This window comes from Ochlerotatus camptorhynchus, unplaced genomic scaffold, assembly GCF_037179485.1.
Source record: "Ochlerotatus camptorhynchus isolate MF236.1 unplaced genomic scaffold, CSIRO-AGI_Acam_v1.1 ptg000228l, whole genome shotgun sequence".
NCBI classification, from domain to species: domain Eukaryota; kingdom Metazoa; phylum Arthropoda; class Insecta; order Diptera; family Culicidae; genus Ochlerotatus; species Ochlerotatus camptorhynchus.
The window spans coordinates 395,898-414,117 of NW_027040718.1; the positions used below are offsets into that span (position 1 = coordinate 395,898).

General features: G+C 39.1%; 1 protein-coding gene across 1 annotated transcript in view; it reads left to right on the top strand.

Moving 5' to 3' along the window:
• Scp2 (Sarcoplasmic calcium-binding protein 2) overlaps nt 1–18,220 on the top strand; it is a 225,486-nt gene that overhangs the window by 176,430 nt on the left and 30,836 nt on the right. The window contains exon 5 of the mRNA XM_065225372.1: nt 9,167–9,243. Within this exon, the coding sequence (XP_065081444.1) occupies nt 9,167–9,243 (77 nt within the window). The remainder of the gene's footprint in view (nt 1–9,166; nt 9,244–18,220) is intronic.

Consider the following 18,220-nt stretch of genomic DNA (forward strand, 5'->3'; position numbering starts at 1 on the left):
CTGGCTCCTCTCTCTCGGATACAAATGATGTTTATTCAACCCAGCGTTATATGAAAAATTTAATAATACTTTGTATAAAATAATTTAAAATGGATTTTTAAAGTTAATAATCGATTGTGAGTTGGTTTTTTTTTCAATTTTAAGACTTAAATTAAAGTTGCGTTATATCGAGGTGGAAGTTACGTTATATCGAGTTACGTTATATCGAGTTACGTTATATCGAGTTACGTTATATCGAGTTACGTTATATCGAGGTTACTTTATATCAACACAACAATATTGGATTTGTCATGAATATATAGGAAATACATTTAATAAGTGATTGTTTGAGTGCCTTTTCAATCAAGCGAAAAACAAGAAAACACTTCCTTGAAGATGCTAATTTCAAATAACAGACTAAAGTGGTATTTTTTATACGATAGATGAGTAGATGAAAGTATAGAATTGATAGTTCCGCTAGAGTACGGCAGTGTGAAAATTTCTCTTTAGGAAGGAACAAATCGGTTTTATCATCTCTCTTTACAAAACTCCCCCGTTGGAGAGGGATAGTGAGGGGTACCACTCAATTGCCTTTTTCCCATAGTGGCAGCTCGCCAAGTCCGGTCAGAACAGCACAGGTCTATTATGTTGCTTTAGGAATGGTAGCAGGCTTCCAGGCTCTCCTGGACGTAGATCTCTTGATTTATGGGTTCCCGTAGTAATAAAAATGCCGCTTTTAGACCACACGTGAATATGGCTTGTCAGACGAGATATTTTTTCGGGAACTTCGATAGTTTGATGGTTTTGAAAATTTCAGCCACCTTCCCTTTTCCTGATACGGTATAAAACTCCTGTCCCGGAAGCTGCTTGAAATCCGCCTTCACATAAGTTTCGTCGTCCATGATGACACAGTCGAACTTTGTGAGCAGATTCGCATACAGTTTTCGAGACCGCTGCTTTGCCGACGTGTTTTGTTTGTAATCTCGGTTCACCACCTTAACTTTTTTAAACATCGACAAGCCGGCTCGTTTTTTGGCCCGCTGCACAGTAGTATGGGAGACACTGAGCTTGCCAGCGAAGTCCCGGATGGAGAGGTTATATTTCACCACCATCTTCTTCGTCGTCGCTGCCACGTCCGGATTACGATTGCCGCCGCTTCCAGGTTTCCTGGCGGTCGACAGACGCTCCCCGAACACTTTTAAAACGTTTGTCACGGTCGATTTGGCCACATCCAGCAATTTGCCATCTTGAAAAAAAAATCTCGAATATATATGATTGATGGCAATTCGAAAAAGTTGAGCAAGAAATTCCTCCAATCAATAATCGTTTTTTATTATCTGTTGAATAAAACAAAAATTCCGTGCGTTTTGTGCAAGTAAATGCGTAATTTTGTCATCAGAAAACGAGGCTTTTCCGTGATGGGAAAAGTGGTCTCCCTAACACAGTTGCCGAATATTGATACCAAGCACTGAGCATGCCAGACGGTACCGATCTCTATTCCTTTTGGTGCAAATGTTAAGTTAAGTAGAGCATTATTTCAAAAAAAAAACCTTGCATCAAAAAGTATAAACGTAGGTACCGTCCGGTAGACTCAGATTCTATGATTGAAATGTATTCCCTAATACATACTTCATTTCTGCACCGCTATCATCTCCAAGAACATCCAGAAAAATATTTCACAGTATTGCTCTTAACTAGCTTCCAAGCTTCCAACCTGAAATAAAACCTTCAATTCCAAGTTCATGTAAGGCTTGCCGAGGGACAGGAAAGTCCTACTGAAGTTCAGGGAAGTCTCCCGAAGTTCAAGGAAGTCCTGTCGAAGTTTAGGAAAGTATTGCTGAAGTTCAGGGAATTCCTGCTGCAGTTCAGGTGTTCAAGGTGTCAGTTCAAGGAAGTTCAGAAAAGTTCTGCTGAAGTTCAGAAAAAAAAACCCTTCCGAAGTTCAGGGAAAACCTGCCGAAGTTCAAGGAACTCCTGCCAAAGTTCAGGGAAGGCCTGTTGAAGTTTAGGGAAGGCCTACCGAAGTTAAAGGAACTCCTGCCGAAGTTCAGAGAAGTTCAGGCAAGTTCCTACACAATCGCGTCATCTTCCGCGCAAAGATACATGTTTCAAACGATTTTGATAGCAAAGATTACAACCTCAGAAGAAAGGTTTGCGTCTTTGCTCATTTTTCTATGCATTAATTCCACCTTCACTCGAGCGCTGCGTTATTGTATCTGTTGTTTGGATTCTCGCAGAATTGCCAGTTTTCTTGATTTGATGTCTTAGATAAAAGTCAAATTATTTTTATTATTTACAATTAGTATATTTGTCATCAAATAAAATAATATGCGGAGCTACAGACATTTAAAATATGACGCAAATTTTCATTTAGTCAGCCCCTCGCGAAGATAAACAAATACAAAGGTAGCCTGTTTGGCCACAGTGGCGCTTTCATCACTAAATATCTGCGTTAAGGCTGTAGGAAAAAAGGTCTTGCCTTTTTGTATCACATTGCAGTGGTTTCTATCGGTGAGTAGTGGGACTTGTGGTGTGGGTGCAATCTGTTCAGTGGGTGGTGTCTACATTTCAATATTTGAATCCTTTCTTGGCATTTACAGGGCGTTCAATAAGTTCGAATAAAACTTTTCATCGTTGTGTAGGTGCGCACCATGTGCAGTCTGTGAATTGGCTATTGGTATTGGTGTCAGCTTTAGTCTCATATATAGGCTAACCGAAGCGCACGGTGTCGACTTGGTGTCATTTGTTGTTTGTTTTCCGCGCACTATGAAGGAGTACCACGACTGTCAAAATGATACTTTCGCGGCACGCAGGTCAGGAGTTCATGTTTCTGATGAGATATTCTTTGTCTTGCAACAGCGGTACTATGTCCAAAATTATCGGTTGTGGGTGCCGACGTGCCAGCATCCCCCCGTTGCAAATAAACATCCCGCGAGTCCAGAGCGCCTCGTCGGTGATGGTTTGGAGGCGTATCCAGGCGTGGAAAGCTCCCATTGGTGTTTATCGAGAAAAACGTGAAAATCAACACCGCGTACTATAAGACCCGGAACTTCAGGACCTCTACGGGAAGGATCATTACGTCTTTGAACAGGACGGCATACCGGCCCACACGGCGAATATCGTCCAAGCGTGGTGTCGGGAAAATTTGACGGATTTTCTTGGTAAGACTTTGTGGCCTCCCAGCTCCCCGGACCTTAATCTGCTGGACTTTTATGTATGGTCGTACATGCTGGCCAAGCAGAGCGAACATCAAGTGAGCACTATGGACCAATTTAAGAAGCTCATTTCTAAGATCTGGGACGAGATGCCGAAGGACCAGGTGCGTGCCGCATGCGATTCTTTTGAGAAACGTCTTAGACTCGTCATACAACACAAAGGGGGGTTGCTCCCAGCTAATATGTCGTAAAGCTTCTGAAAAAAACATTGCTTCAATTAACACATTTTTAAAGTTTTCGCATAAACTAAAAAAACACACATTTTGGCACTTTTAGACCACTGTGCACCGGCGCCACTGTTGAAGATAGTTTACACTCAACCCTTTTTTAACGCGGGTTAATTGTTTCAATTTTATTTTTCTGTGGTGAAGTTAGAAAACGTCTTTATGTACCATATTTGTGTTTGTTTTTTTTTCTGATTCGGTTTTATTTGAACCTCGGAATAAATGGAAATAAGACCTCATTAAGAAAGTGTTTAGTTTACGTTTCTTAAAGTTATTAAGGTCTCAAATTTACTTGTTTCCCCTTTCCCCACGTGTAAGTATACACCCAAGAAATGATTCTAAACAATGTTTCTCAAATTTTCTTTCATCCGTGTCATCAACAGAGTAATCGACATATCCGTACTTTTTTTTCCATGAACTATTGACTCAACAGCTCATTCAACTATCCTCTTTTAAAAAAAGCAAGATTGAATTATCCCTCTCCGTGTCAGTCATCACCTAAATGCTTTCATGTCACGTCGGAATCAGGGAAGAGAAGAAGCAGGCAAAGCTTGAATATCATTACATTCCTTACCACACCGAGCCTCGATAGCATCGTGCTTCCACTCACTGAGTGCCGACGCTTATGAATAGCAAACAATCTTTTCACTGAGGGTTGCGCCCTGGCAGATGGCTATATTCTAAGACAGGGAAAAATCGGATGGAAGTACATTTGCCTCTCCTGCAGTGAGTACATTATTGGGCTGTTCATAAACTACGTTGACAGTTTTTGATAGGTTCAACGATCGTCCATACGAGTTTTTGGTCAATTATATGAAACGTACTCCTCCTCCACCGTAAGTGCCTACGTAATCTATGAACAACCCCTAGGCGGCACTTCAGACTTAGAATGTATGTTGCCTTGTTGTAGCTCAGCAAGATTAGGCTCTATTAAAGCTTTTCAAGGACCATTCTATTCCACTCTTATTCAGAGTGGACCATCATGGAAAATCAATCAACTAATTAACTTCTTCTCAACGATATAAAGAGGGTAGTGATGGTAGGTACGATTTTTCATAGCAGCGAAGAAAATCGATTGATGTTTTATGAGGGCATGCTCGAAGTTCACTTTAATATTATCAACGAAGGGACCGCGTATTCATCTTATTAGACTTCCTGGTTTCATTCATTCCCACTGGAACTTAAAGTGCTGGTAGAAATAATGTTCTCATATCGTATTTTTTTTTCCTTTGATTGCTATAACTTTGTTATATGAAGCTGTAGAAATGTTGTGTATTTGAACAAAATACAGTCCTTTGAGTCTTCTTTCAAGTCCAACCTCCAACAGCAAATTACTCTAATTCTCGTTGATGATGTCAATATACCTGTCAGCTGTTATTATTCCATCGATTTTCGTCAAATTGCCAACTTCTGACCACGTGAAGCACCCCATGTTTGACGGTCTCCTGAACATTCAGGTTCAACAAAATCTCACTTGGTTTTATCAAAACTTTTTGACGCCCGTTGGCTCCGAAGAGATCAAATTTACTCTCATCACTGCATAGAACTTCTTTCCAAAACTCAACAGGTTTTTCCACGTGTTTTCGCAGACATCAATCGTTTGTTTTTATTCTGCTTTGGAATCGATGGGCGACGAACTGCCAGTTTATTTTTCAAGCCTGATTCACGGAATCTAGAGTGCAAAGTATGTTCAGATATGGTTATTTGCAGGTCACTTTGCTCACTTGGCTTGTTATTCTTGGATTTTTACGTGCCTGACGAACAATATTTGCATCTTCGCGAGGAGTAGTAATCCGTTTTCGGCCACGTCCTAGCTTATCCGCCACCGATCCGGTTTCCTGAAACTGTTTCCGTACCTTTCGGGCCCCGATAAAACTGACTGCGTACGTGGCTGCAATTTTACGCAAAGGTATTTGATTTTCACAGTCTCGCACGATGAACTTCCGCTCAGCAACGGCAATTGGCTTGGTTTCCATTGTATAAAGTAAAAGGTATATCCAAATTTACGTCGAACACGTTCAAATGAACTGTAAACAATCAGGGTTATTCGGCGTGGCGAATGAGGTGAGACGACAATTGTCACCTCGCAGTCACATGACTCTTCTCACTCGATTCCGACAGTCAACTCGGGTGACGTGAGAGGTTCATTCTTAGGTGAGTTGCAAAGTTACTCGGTGTTCATTCGCCGAAATGTCAGTTTGCTTTGTTTTTCGAAAAGGGCCTACGCAGTTTTTGTAGGTTCATTTATCAGTTTAATCGCAGGTTTTTATGTTTTACTATGAACATGCGTTTCGAGTAATATTTCATGTCAAACAAGGTAGATTGAAATATTTTATTATTTTCTTAAACATAATGGTTTTTTTTTATTAGGTTCCAGGTTCCACACCGGCGGTTCGTAAATCGAAACAGACGTAAAAAAACATTTTTTGGGATTTACTTCATAAAAAAGTTTGTGGAAAATGTTGTCGCATACCCCACAATATGGGTATTTTTGGAATCCGGGTGACGTGTAAGGACCGGAAAACCATGTCTGAGGGCCTTCTGAAGCTCAATATGGCAACTTCCGGTTAGTGATAAACTGGGAAATACTGCCAAATTACCCACAATTTTGTTATTTTTGGAATCTTGGTGACGTGTTGTACCGGATATCGATGTCTGACGGAATTTTGACATTCAAGATGGCGGCTTCTGGTTGGAAAAATAAACTTGGAAATTCTGTCAAACACCCCACAATATTGGTATTTTTGGAGGGACCGGACATCGATGTCTGAGCCGTTTTGAAATTCAAGATGACGGCTTCCGGTTAGAGAAAAACTGGGAATCAATGCCAAATTACCTACAATATTGGGTCTTTTTGCAATCTTGGTGTCGTGTAGGGACCGAAAAACCATGTCTGACACCTTTTTGAAATTCAAGATGGCGGCTTTCGGTTGGAGAAAAACTTTAGGAATTCTGTCAAATTCCGCTCAATATGAGTATTTGAAATCGATGTCTAACGCTTTTTTGAAATTCAATATGGCGGCTTCCGGTTAGAGAAATACTGGGAAATACTGCCAAATTACCCACAATAATTATCCGGTTAGAGAATAACTTGTGAATTCTGTCAAATTCCTTCCAATATGGGTATTTTTGGTAACGTGTAGAGAGTTGAAACCCATGTCTGACACCTTTTTGAAATCAATATGGCGGCTTCCAGTTGGAGAAAAACTGGAAAATACTGAAAAATTAGCCACAATATGGGTATTTTTGGAATCTTGGTAACGTGTAGGAACCGGGCATAGATGTCTAACTCCATTTTGAAATTCAAGATGGCGGCTTCTGGTTAGGGGAAAACTTGGAAATTCTGTAAAATACCTCTTACTATAGGTATTTTCGGAATCGGGGTGACGTGTAGTGACCAGAAATCCATGCCTGGCGTTATTTTGAAATCCAAGATGGCGGCTTCCGTTTAAATAAAAACTGGGATATTATGTCAAATACACCACCTTATGAGTATTTTAGGAATCTTGGTGATGTGTAGGGACCGGAAACTAATGCCTTTTATAAATTCAAGATAGCGGCTTCCAGTTACATAAAAATTGAAAAATACCATGAAATACCCCTCAATATGGGTAGTTTTGCAACCGTGGTGATGTGTAGAGACCGGAAATCTATGACTGACGATATTTTGAATACAATATGGTGGCTTTCCGTTAGAGAAAAACTTGGAAATTCTGTCCAATGCCCCTAAATATGGGTATTTTTGGAATTGGAGTGATGTGTATGGACGGAAAAGCTGCCTGTATTTTTCTGTTTGTCTGTAACCGGAAGCCACCATATTGAATTTCAAAATAGCATCAGACATAGATTTCCGGACCCTACATGTCACCCCAATTCCAAAAATACTCATATTGAGGATGCCGAAGAAATTATTGGCTGGAAACAATAATAAAGTTGATTGAAACAAATTAAGAAGTAATAAATTACCGAAAACCGCAACCATCGCTTATATAACTCCAAGGTTTTCCATCCAGTCGACAGCAGCGGAGGTTACGACTCTTGTAACTTAAAATCGTCACTTCAGTACAACTTTTGTCACCGAAATACGACTGTGAGAATAAGGTGAGAGTTCACCGGGTTCATCCCAAGTGACTTTTCTCACCTCACTCACCAGCTGGAATCGAGTGACACGAGTGACTGGAGTCACCTCACCTCATTCACCACGCAGAATATCCCTGATTATGCCAAATAATCCTTAACCATTAATATCGATACATCAACAAAAATCGCGTTTTAAGAAAATGTTTTCTACTGAGCACTTTATTTCTGCCAGTACTGTACATATGTCTACTCTCAATATCCTAAGTAACATTTTTGGTCTTATCAGTGCATTAAAACCTTGATAAAGCTTACAGGTGAAACTAATGTTCTGCCCGACAACAACTCAGCAGCACGATAATCCTTGAACTGTGTCTCAGAGTCGGTGCACTACTGGGCAAACTGGAGAGGCTACGCGGACAGCGCGAATCAACTTTAACACTGTATTTTCTCCAATTAACGATAGTGTGGATTGTGTGGTGTTGTGATCGATTTTCTTGGCACATACCCTTGATGACGATGGCGACTACGACGACTGCAGACCAGCGAGCGCTCACTGTTGTTCCGGAATGATCCTGTCGATGGCGGATAATAAAAGGCCGATCTTGTTGGCAAGATGGCGGTACCACCGCTCGGTTAAATACCGGTACAATTCCGACAATGGCGGACGAAGCGAGGCTGACCGAACGTCGGCTGTAGTGCGATGGCGGGTTGGTTTTACCGGGGCTGGTATAGCGGTTTGTGGAGATGGATTCGATGCACAGGCGCTCCCTTCTGATGAAGCCGGTCGACGACGGCAAGGCCGCCCTCTGTCGAACCGGGAAGGGAAATTCTCCTTGGCGTTTAGGGCCTTCAGCTCGAGAACGATGTCCTTTACGTTTAGGTCAAGGTAACTAAATGTCACCTAGACCGTAGCGTTCAATGGCGGTCCTTGACTCGCCAACCAGAAAACAATTTGATTTGTTGAAAAAATGGTCCTAGCGAGGAGGTCCATTAGTGCCTTCGACCAATTTCGTGGATGACTTCGACTTTACCTGATCAGCTGAATTGATGATTTACACTTCACCTTGATTCACTACTCGCACTTAGTATTCTAAGTGTCCGTATGTTGTCGAGATTTTGCAGCACTGTCCACAGGACAAAAATATGCTAGGCTTTATCAAGCCCTTTTGCTATAACTTTCAGGACCCATACACAATTAAATCACTATGTATTTCCTATGTGAATATTGGAATATTGTAGCATTGTAATCAGTACAAATGCATTATTTCTATTATATTCGTTATATTCGGATTCCAATATTTTTGTTAATCGGGTCGGTACTGGAATCTGTTCGCTAAGGAAATCGAACAAAATTAGATTCAATTGACATATTGTTTATTATCACTCTCATTCGCTTTCAATCAAATTTGAGATTTTTGAAATTTGATTTTAAAACAAACATACTGCCAGTAGCGAAAATACTAATAATACTAAATTTCGTTCCAATGAATCGAATATATTATTTAGCTATGGGGAAGCTTTCTTTCAAAGCATTATTACATTATTTAATTCTTATAATGGAATTAAAATTTCGCCACTGTCTTCATAGTCCTAGTCTTTTCCAGCGCCGACTTTCTTAACTTCTCCAAAAATTTACATTCCTTCCGTTTCGTTACTTTTCCATTTCAGGTTTCCGTGGAAGAATGGTGCAAAATGTGGGACGAGTACGCGCGAGATCCAAACTCCGTCCTCGACTGGCAGCTGAGGTAAGTTGGCTGCTATAAATATCTCTAATATTATACCGCCCATCCACACTGTTTCCCAAAAACACCGCCCAAAAACTGGAGAAAAGGGAAAGTCGGCAAGGTTTTGCATTTTCAATCGGCTATGATTAATACTTAGCTCTCTGCCTGCACGGAAACGGAAGGGCGTCCCTTAGGCATTGTTTCCTCATTACGAGCTAATGGCAGTAGCTATTATCCGAGAAGCTCTTGTGAATTGCTGCTTCTGATACAGTTTCCCGGCATGAAAGGAAATGCTTGCCTTCACACCCTCATATGTACATTATTCGCAAACATGATTTTCAGCGATTTAATAAAGGCTTTTGGATTGCGTTAAACCGTTAGCCTTCACGAATGGATAACACCACTCATGAATATAAATTGATTTTCTTGCTTCTGACAGTGAGACGGTTTTCACCAAAGAACCTGACATAAAAGATGATTCGTAAGATTTGTTGGTGTTGAATTTGGGACAAGAACGTGAAAATTTGCTCTTTAATATGCAAAACGTTAGGTCCGTAAATGTTGTCCATGACACCTTGAGCAGCTCGGATTGCGGATGGTTGTCAGGAAGCAGAAGTGAAATTTCTAGCTGATTTAAAAAACCTGGACCATGTTTTTTTGAATGAGTCATGCAAATCAAAATATCTTATGATTACCGGAACCATAATTCAGAATATGCAGAACCGGTTCTACTATGCCCATATGGCTCTATGGTTGTAGGTTAAGTGACATAGGTCATATTTCGTCTAGTAGAAGTGACTTGATATGTCGCTTGATATGGTTATGAGAGATATCAAATTTGAAAATGTGGAACCACAATCCGGAATATGCAGAACCTATTCCAAGGTAGGCATGGGGTCTTATGATTGTTCGCTATTATTTTCTGGAGTTCCACGAAAAAAATCAATATGTTTTCGCAATGACAAGTAAGATATATTATGAAGATTGAGAAACACCTCCTGTGCCAACACATTCTTGAATCTATCACAAAGAGGGGCCTGAGGGGGAGTACCACCCAACAGATGTAAGAACCATTCACCGGAATGATGTTAAAACAATTTAAATTTAATCGGTCATGGCATCTCTGATATTAAGTTGGTTTGTTTTCAAACATACTTCTTCAAAATCTTGCTGTTTTTTTAACTCTTTATTTGTTTCAAATTCAAAATTTTAACCTAGGTGCTCCAGTTACTACAGTAGCATACCAGCTTTAATTGTTATGATATATGTATATCTAAGTGTTTTAACATTGTTCCTGTCATGGCAATTCAGTTTTTTAAACCTGCATGTCAGTATAACAATTGATATCTTAAAACTAAAAACTAAAACTAAATCGTATCTAAGTATAAAGGGAATTAATCGTTGCAATTGAGGATTGCAACGATTTTTGCCTGAAATTATTCATTATTTTGTTGGACATTTGTTCTAAAACCTCAACATTCGAAATTCTATGTACTTCGGTAGTACTGTACCAGGGAGGCAATTTCAAAATCATCTTCAGAACTTTGTCCTGAATCCTTTGAAGTGCTTTTTTCCTGGTAGTCCAACAACAAGACCATATTGGCACAGCGTAAAGCATGGCCGGTCTAAAAACTTGTTTAAATATTAGAAGTTTATTCGTCAGGCAAAGTTTGGATTTCCTGTTTATAAGAGGATACAAACATTTAATATGTTTGTTACATTTACACACTTAGAAATAACTACTTTTACACGAGATGTAATCCATCTTTGACGTAAACTATGGTACGTAAACAAGCATGTCATGTAAAATTAAGTGTTCCGAAACCGAAACATACGCAACTCGACGAAAAGTGCGTTTGATTGAATTGATTTTCTCCTTTCTTTCAACTGATTCTTATGTCACATGGGCCGCTTGCATGTGTCGGTCTCAGGACACCGAAATTTACATGACTTTTTCGTAGTGTGTAGCTTAAATGCCCTCAATGTGATCTTTAAAAGTTAATTTTTGGTCAAGTATTAATCCAAGATATTTCACTTGGTTTGACCAGGAAATTGGAACTCCGTTTATAGTGACTATGTGACTACTATTAGGTTTCAAAAACGAAGCTCTAGGCTTGTGTGGAAATATTATAAGTTGAGTTTTGGAAGCGTTGGGAGAAATCTTCCATTTTTGTAAATAAGAAGAGAAAATATCTAAACTTTTCTGCAGTCTGCTGCAAATAACACGAAGACTTCTTCCTTTAGCGGAAATGCCTGTGTCATCAGCGAACAAAGATTTGTGGCAACCCTGAGGCAAATCAGGGAGGTCTGAAGTGAAAATGTTATACAATATAGACCCAAGAAGCTACCCTGAGGAAATCCTGCTCTAACAGGTAGTCGTTTAGATTTGGAATTTTGATAATTTACCTGCAGAGTTCTGTCAGTTAAATAATTTTGAACTAATTTCATAATATAAAGTGGAAAATTAAACTTTTTTCAATTTAGCAATCAAACCTCATGAAGATGGGTAATTATGGTGTTTTGTATCATTCTCCCAGTTCTAGTGACCAGCGTTTTGTAGAAGTTTTAGAGAGCTGGTTTGAGACATTCCTTGATTCTAGTAAATTAAATATATTGGCTGGTGATTTTAATGTTAATTGGTGTGATAACTGTAGTTATCAGTCAACTGTTCATGTGAGATCATTCAGGTGGTTATGTTCGAAAACTACGGACATTTGAAGGTGGCGAGCAAGCGACGCGACCACGACAATAACCATAATTCGAATCATTTGAAGCGTTTAGCTAAGTTTTTTAATTTAAAGCAAACGGTAAATGAATATACGCGTATTTCCAGGCACAGTAGAACTTTAATTGACCACGTGTATACCATTTTTGATTCCATTTGTTCAGTTACCGATACTGATTTGAAAATAACCGATCATGAGACCTTAGTGATTAATGTCTTAGACCATGTTAACGATAACGATAATTTTGTAAATTGAAGAGCTGGAGGAAATATTCGAATCTTGTTGAGAGGAGCGTGGATTTTCCATTCGCGGCCAGTAGCTTAAATGAATCTACAGCTGTTCTTAATCACGCTTTGAAAACGTGTGCTAATCAACTAGTTGAGCAACAGTTTGTTTCTTTGAAGAACTCGAACAGCTGGTACAATTTGGATCTTTTGCGTCTTAAACGGAAAAGGGACAAATGGAACAAAAAGTTTTGTGGATCAAATAATGACAATCATTGGAATAGGTACACAATCGCGCGTAATAAGTATTCACAATCGATAAAGAAAACTCGTTGTGAATATGTTCAAAAGAAGATTGATCAGCATCAAAATAACAGCAATGAGTTATGGAAAATTTTGGAATCTTTATTAAAACCTAGTAATTGCAAACCACGGTCCATAACTTTTAATAGCACATAAGAACAGTCAGAACAAGTAATTTCAGACAAGTTTAATGATTATTTTGTAGACAGTGTTTCATTGATTAATCAATCTATTGAATTGGTCGATGAACCTGACGAAATAAAACAGCCAGTTAATAGTAGTTGCAGATTTGAAGTTTTTCGCCCAATTACATTAGATGAACTTAGAGTTATTTGTTTTTCATTAGGAAAATCGGCTGGAGTAGATAATGTTAATGCTAGAGTTATTCAAGATTGCTTTCATGTCATTGGCCACATCTTGCTGGATCTTATTAATGAATCATTACAAACTGGACATGTGCCACAAATTTGGAAGGAATCCTTAGTGGGCCCTATTCAAAAAGTTGCTGGAACGATTAAAGCCGAAGAGGTTCGTCCCATCAACATGTTGCACACATTAGAGAAAATTTTAGAACTTGTTGAAGTATTTAAATAGTAAAGGGTGATACGGTCAAAATTTGGGCAAGGGAAAACGCGTGTAAATCGGTGAAATCGTTTATTTAAAAAATCAAATTAAATTTCTTTTTCAAGTTCAATTAGTATAAAATTCAGGAAAAATATTCAGTTAGGCTTCCGCTTTTCCAAATCCGAATTGCCGGGCCTTACGCTTGACCCCTGCCAGCCACCTTGTCCACCTTCTTCGCCGCAGAAAGCCAGTTTGCCTTGAACTGCTGCTCGCCCTTAGCAGTTTTTTTGGTCTTCTTTAGGTTCCGCTTGACAATAGCCCAGTATTTCTCAATTGGGCGGAGCTCTGGCGTGTTGGGAGGGTTCTTGTCCTTGGGAACCACCTGCACGTTGTTGGCGGCGTACCACTCCATGGCCTTTTTACCGTAATGGCAAGATGCCAAATCCGGCCAAAACAGTACGGAACAACCGTGTTTCTTCAGGAAAGGCAGCAGACGTTTATTCAAACACTCTTTCACGTAAATTTCTTGGTTGACAGTCCCGGAAGCTATGAAAATGCTGCTTTTCAAGCCACAGGTACAGATGGCTTGCCAAACCAGATATTTCTTTGCGAACTTTGACAGTTTCATGTACTTGAAAACATCTGCTACCTTTCCCCTTCCTTTTGCCGTATAAAACTCCTGTCCCGGAAGCTGCTTGTAGTCGGCTTTGACGTAGGTTTCGTCGTCCATTACCACGCAGTCAAACTTCGTCAGCATCGTCGTGTACAGCCTCCGGGATCGCGCTTTGGCCGTCGTATTTTGTTTATCATCGCGATTTGGAGTCACTACCTTCTTGTAAGTCGATAGTCCGGCTCGTTTTTTGGCTCGATGCACGGTTGTAGACGATACACCCAACTTATTTGCGGCATCTCGGAGAGAGAGGTTAGGGTTTCGCTTGAAACTACCGGCAACTCTCTTTGTCGTCTCAGCGGCTTCCGGTTTTCGATTTCCCCCCGATCTAGACTTCCTGGCTGTCGACATACGTTCCCCAAACACTTTAATTACATTTGTAACGGTTGATTTGGCAACTTTTAGCGATTTTGCCAACTTTGCGTGCGAGTAGCTCGGATTTTCGCGATGCGCGAGCAAAATTTTGATACGCTGCTCTTCTTGCTTGGACGGCATTTTGACAACTGAAGAGTGAATTCCAAAATCAAAATAGGAGCAACATTCTACACACACACACCTTCAAAATGAGGGGTGTTCAGGTTTTTTAAATGCAAAATTGAAAGAAATACGTCAAGTTGATATTGACCAAATTTTGACCGTATCACCCTTTAAATCGTTGCAATTGAGGATTGCAACGATTTTTGCCTGAAATTATTAATTATTTTGTCGGACATTTGTTCTAAAGTCTCAACATTCGAAATTTTATGTACCTCAGTAGTACTGTACCAGGGAGGCAACTTCAAAATCATCTTCAGAACTTTTTTCTGAATCCTTTGAAGAGCTTTTTTCCTGGTAGTGCAACAACTAGACTATATTAGTACAGCGTATAGCATTGCCGGTCTAAGAACTTGTTTAAATATTAGAAGTTTATTCGTCAGCCTAAGTTTGGATTTCCTGTTTATAAGAGGATACAAACATTTTATATATTTGTTACATTTGGCTTGAATGCCCTCAATGTGATATTTAAAAGTTAATTTTTGGTCAAGTATTAATCCAAGATATTTCACTTGGTTTGACCAGGAAATTGGAACTCCGTTCATAGTGACTATGTGACTACTACTAGGTTTCAAAAACGAAGCTCTAGGCTTATGTGGAAATATTATAAGTTGAGTTTTGGAAGCGTTGGGAGAAATCTTCCATTTTTGTAAATAAGAAGAGAAAATATCTAAACTTTTCTGCAGTCTGCTGCAAAAAACACGAAGACTTCTTCCTTTAGCGGAAATGCCTGTGTCATCAGCGAACAAAGATTTGTGGCAACCCTGAGGCAAATCAGGGAGGTCCGAAGTGAAAATGTTATACAATATAGGCCCAAGAATGCTACCCTGAGGAACTCCTGCTCTGACAGGTAGTCGTTCAGATTTGGAATTTTGATAATTTACCTGCAGAGTTCTGTCAGTTAAATAATTTTGAACTAATTTCATAATATAAAGTGGAAAATTAAACTTTTTCAATTTAGCAATCAAACCTTCATGCCAAACACTGTCGAATGCTTTTTCTATGTCTAGAAGAGCAACTCCAGTTGAGTGCCTTCAGATTTGTTTGAACGAATCAAATTGGTAACTCTTAAAAGTTGATGAGTAGTTGAATGTCCATTGCGAAATCCAAACTGCACATTTGCAAAAATTGAGTTCGTATTGATGTGAAGCATCATTCTACTCAAAATTATCTTTTCAAAAAGTTTACTTATTGAAGAAAGCAAACTTATTGGACGGTATCTAGAAGCTTCAGCTGGATTTTTATCCGGCTTCAAAATTGGAACAACTTTTGCATTTTTCCATTTATCTGGAAAGTATGCCAAATGGAAACATCTGTTGAATAATTTTACCAAGAAAGACAAGGTACTCTCTGGGATTTTTTTGATGAGGATATAGAAAATTCCATCATCACCTGGAGCTTTCATATTATGAAACTTTTTAGTTATAGACCTTACTTCGACCAAATCAGTCCCCCAGGAATCATCAAAAATATTTTCCCGAGAGAAAATATTCAGAAAATCCCGAGTAACCTGATTCTTAATAGGACTAGTAAGACCCAAACTGAAATTATGGGAACTCTCGAATTGCTTAGCAAGTTTCTGAGCTTTTTACAAATTTGTGATCAAAATTTTACCACCTTCTTTAAGCGCTGGAATAGGCTTTTGAGGTTTTTTCAAAATTTTTGTGAGTTTCCAAAAGGGTTTGAGAATCGTTTTTAATTTGTTCTTGCAAATCCCGCCAGATAACTTTCATGGCAGAATCGCGTGTTTTTTTATATTGTCTCCTACGGACATTTTTAAGACGGATCAAGAGCTGAAGATCGTCGTCTATTATAATTGAATCGAATTTAACCTCGCATTTTGGTACTGAGGCAGCTCTTGCTTCAACTATAGAAGTAGTCAGAGATTCAAGAGCATAATTAATTTCATCTTTGGTTTGCAAAGGAATGTTTGGATCGAAGTTATATTCCATAAATGTTCGATACTGCTCCCAATCAGCTCTATGGTAATTGAAAGTAGAGCTGTTGGGATTACAAATTATTTCTTGGGATATTTCAAAAGTTACTGGAAGGTGATCAGAACCGAAGTCAGCATGGGTAATCAATTGGCTACAAAGTTGACATGAATCAGTTAAGACCAAATCAATAGTGGAGGGATTTCTTGCAGAAGAAAAGCATGTTGGGCTGTTTGGATATTGAATAGTGTAATAACCTGCAGAACAATCATCAACCAGAATATTACCATTGGAATTGCTTTGAGCATTATTCCATGAGCGGTGTTTTGCATTAAAATCACCAATAATGAAGAATTTAGACCTATGGCGGGTAAGTTTCTGGAGGTCACCCTTGAGAAAATTCTTTTGCTGGCCTACGCATTGGAATGGCAAGTAGGCAGCTATAAACGTAAGTTGTCCAAATTTTGTTTCAACAGAAACACCCAAAGTTTCAAAAACTTTAGTTTCAGATGAAGAAAGAATTTTATGTTTGATTCGTCTATGAACAATGATGGCAACGCACGACGATCATTTCTATAAATGAAATAATTTGCGTTCTTCTTAACCTTATGGTCAGATTTAAGGAACGTTTCAGTTATAACAGCAATATGCACGTTATGAACTCTCAAAAAGTTAAATAGCTCGTGTTCATTATCTTTAAGAGATCGAGCATTCCAATTTAAAAAATTTAATGCTTTAAAATCCATTACTGAATTTTAAAGTCATGACAATATTATTTGCAATTTTTACCCCAGTTTGAATAGCATCAAACATGGAGATGGATTTCAGCATATCAGAAATCATGTCAATTAATGACTTCTGTAAAAATTCCATTTTAGGGGCTGTTATGCTTTCTAAGTCAAAATTGTCAAAAATTTCCGTTGGAATTACGTTCGTTAGTATTTTGATTTCTATCCGCTGCAATAGCAGCATAGGTAGCTCCATTAACTCGCTGAACATTGTTAGTAGCGAGGGGAGTAGGTACAGATGAAAAATTTGAAGCAGGGGTGATATTTGTACCTATGGGTACGAATGTAGAATTTGTTCCTCGCTGACCGTTGTTAACAGCAGAGGAATTTGTACCTGGTCGGAAACGTGGAGCGTTTCCTACCTTTCGTTTAGAACGAGATTGTAGGATCGCTTTGCGAGTCTTACATTCCTAAAAATTGGATTTGTGGTTTTCACCACAACTTGAACATTTAAATTTCTTAGGATCTTCCTTCACAGGACAGTCGTCCTTTGCGTGAGAGGAATAACCACAATTCATGCATTAAGCTGGCATGTAGCAATTTTTAGTTCCGTGACCCCATCTCTGACACTTACGGCACTGAGTGAGGTTTTGGAAATTTCCTCCAGTTTTCCTGAAGTGTTCCCACTTCACTCGGACATGGAGCATAAGGCTAGCTTTTTCTAAGACCTTAAGGTTGTTTAGTTCACTAGACTTGAAGTGAACTAAATAAAAATCATTAGAAATCCCTTTGCACGAATCGCCAGGACGGGATTTCATTTTCAATTTGATTACTTGGAGTGGCACAATTCCAAGTAATTTTACCAGATCATCTTTGATCTGATCCAGGGATACACCACTGGGCAGTCCTTTCATGACAACCTTAAACACACGTTCAGTTTTGGTGTCGTAAGTAAAAATATAGTGCTGTTGCTCCCACTTCGGTGCCAAGATTGAAAATAGTGGGCATGAGCGATCAGTTTTGCTCCGACTACTTAAAAAGTCAAAATGAAGACATCGCTATAAATGATGTTAAAGTAGTGAACATGTTTGAAAATCCACGCTTCACTTACAACAAGTTTAGTGTTGTAATTGAAGTCGATGTCGATACGTATAAATGTTTGTTATGTGCGAAAAAAGTAAATGTAGGGTTTGATCGGTGCTCGATAGTTCCCGCGATTAATGTGTTGAGATGCTTCAAATGTGGAGAATTTGGGCACAAGAGCATGGAGTGCAAAAATTGTGAGAGATGCTCTAGGTGCAGCCAACAACACAAA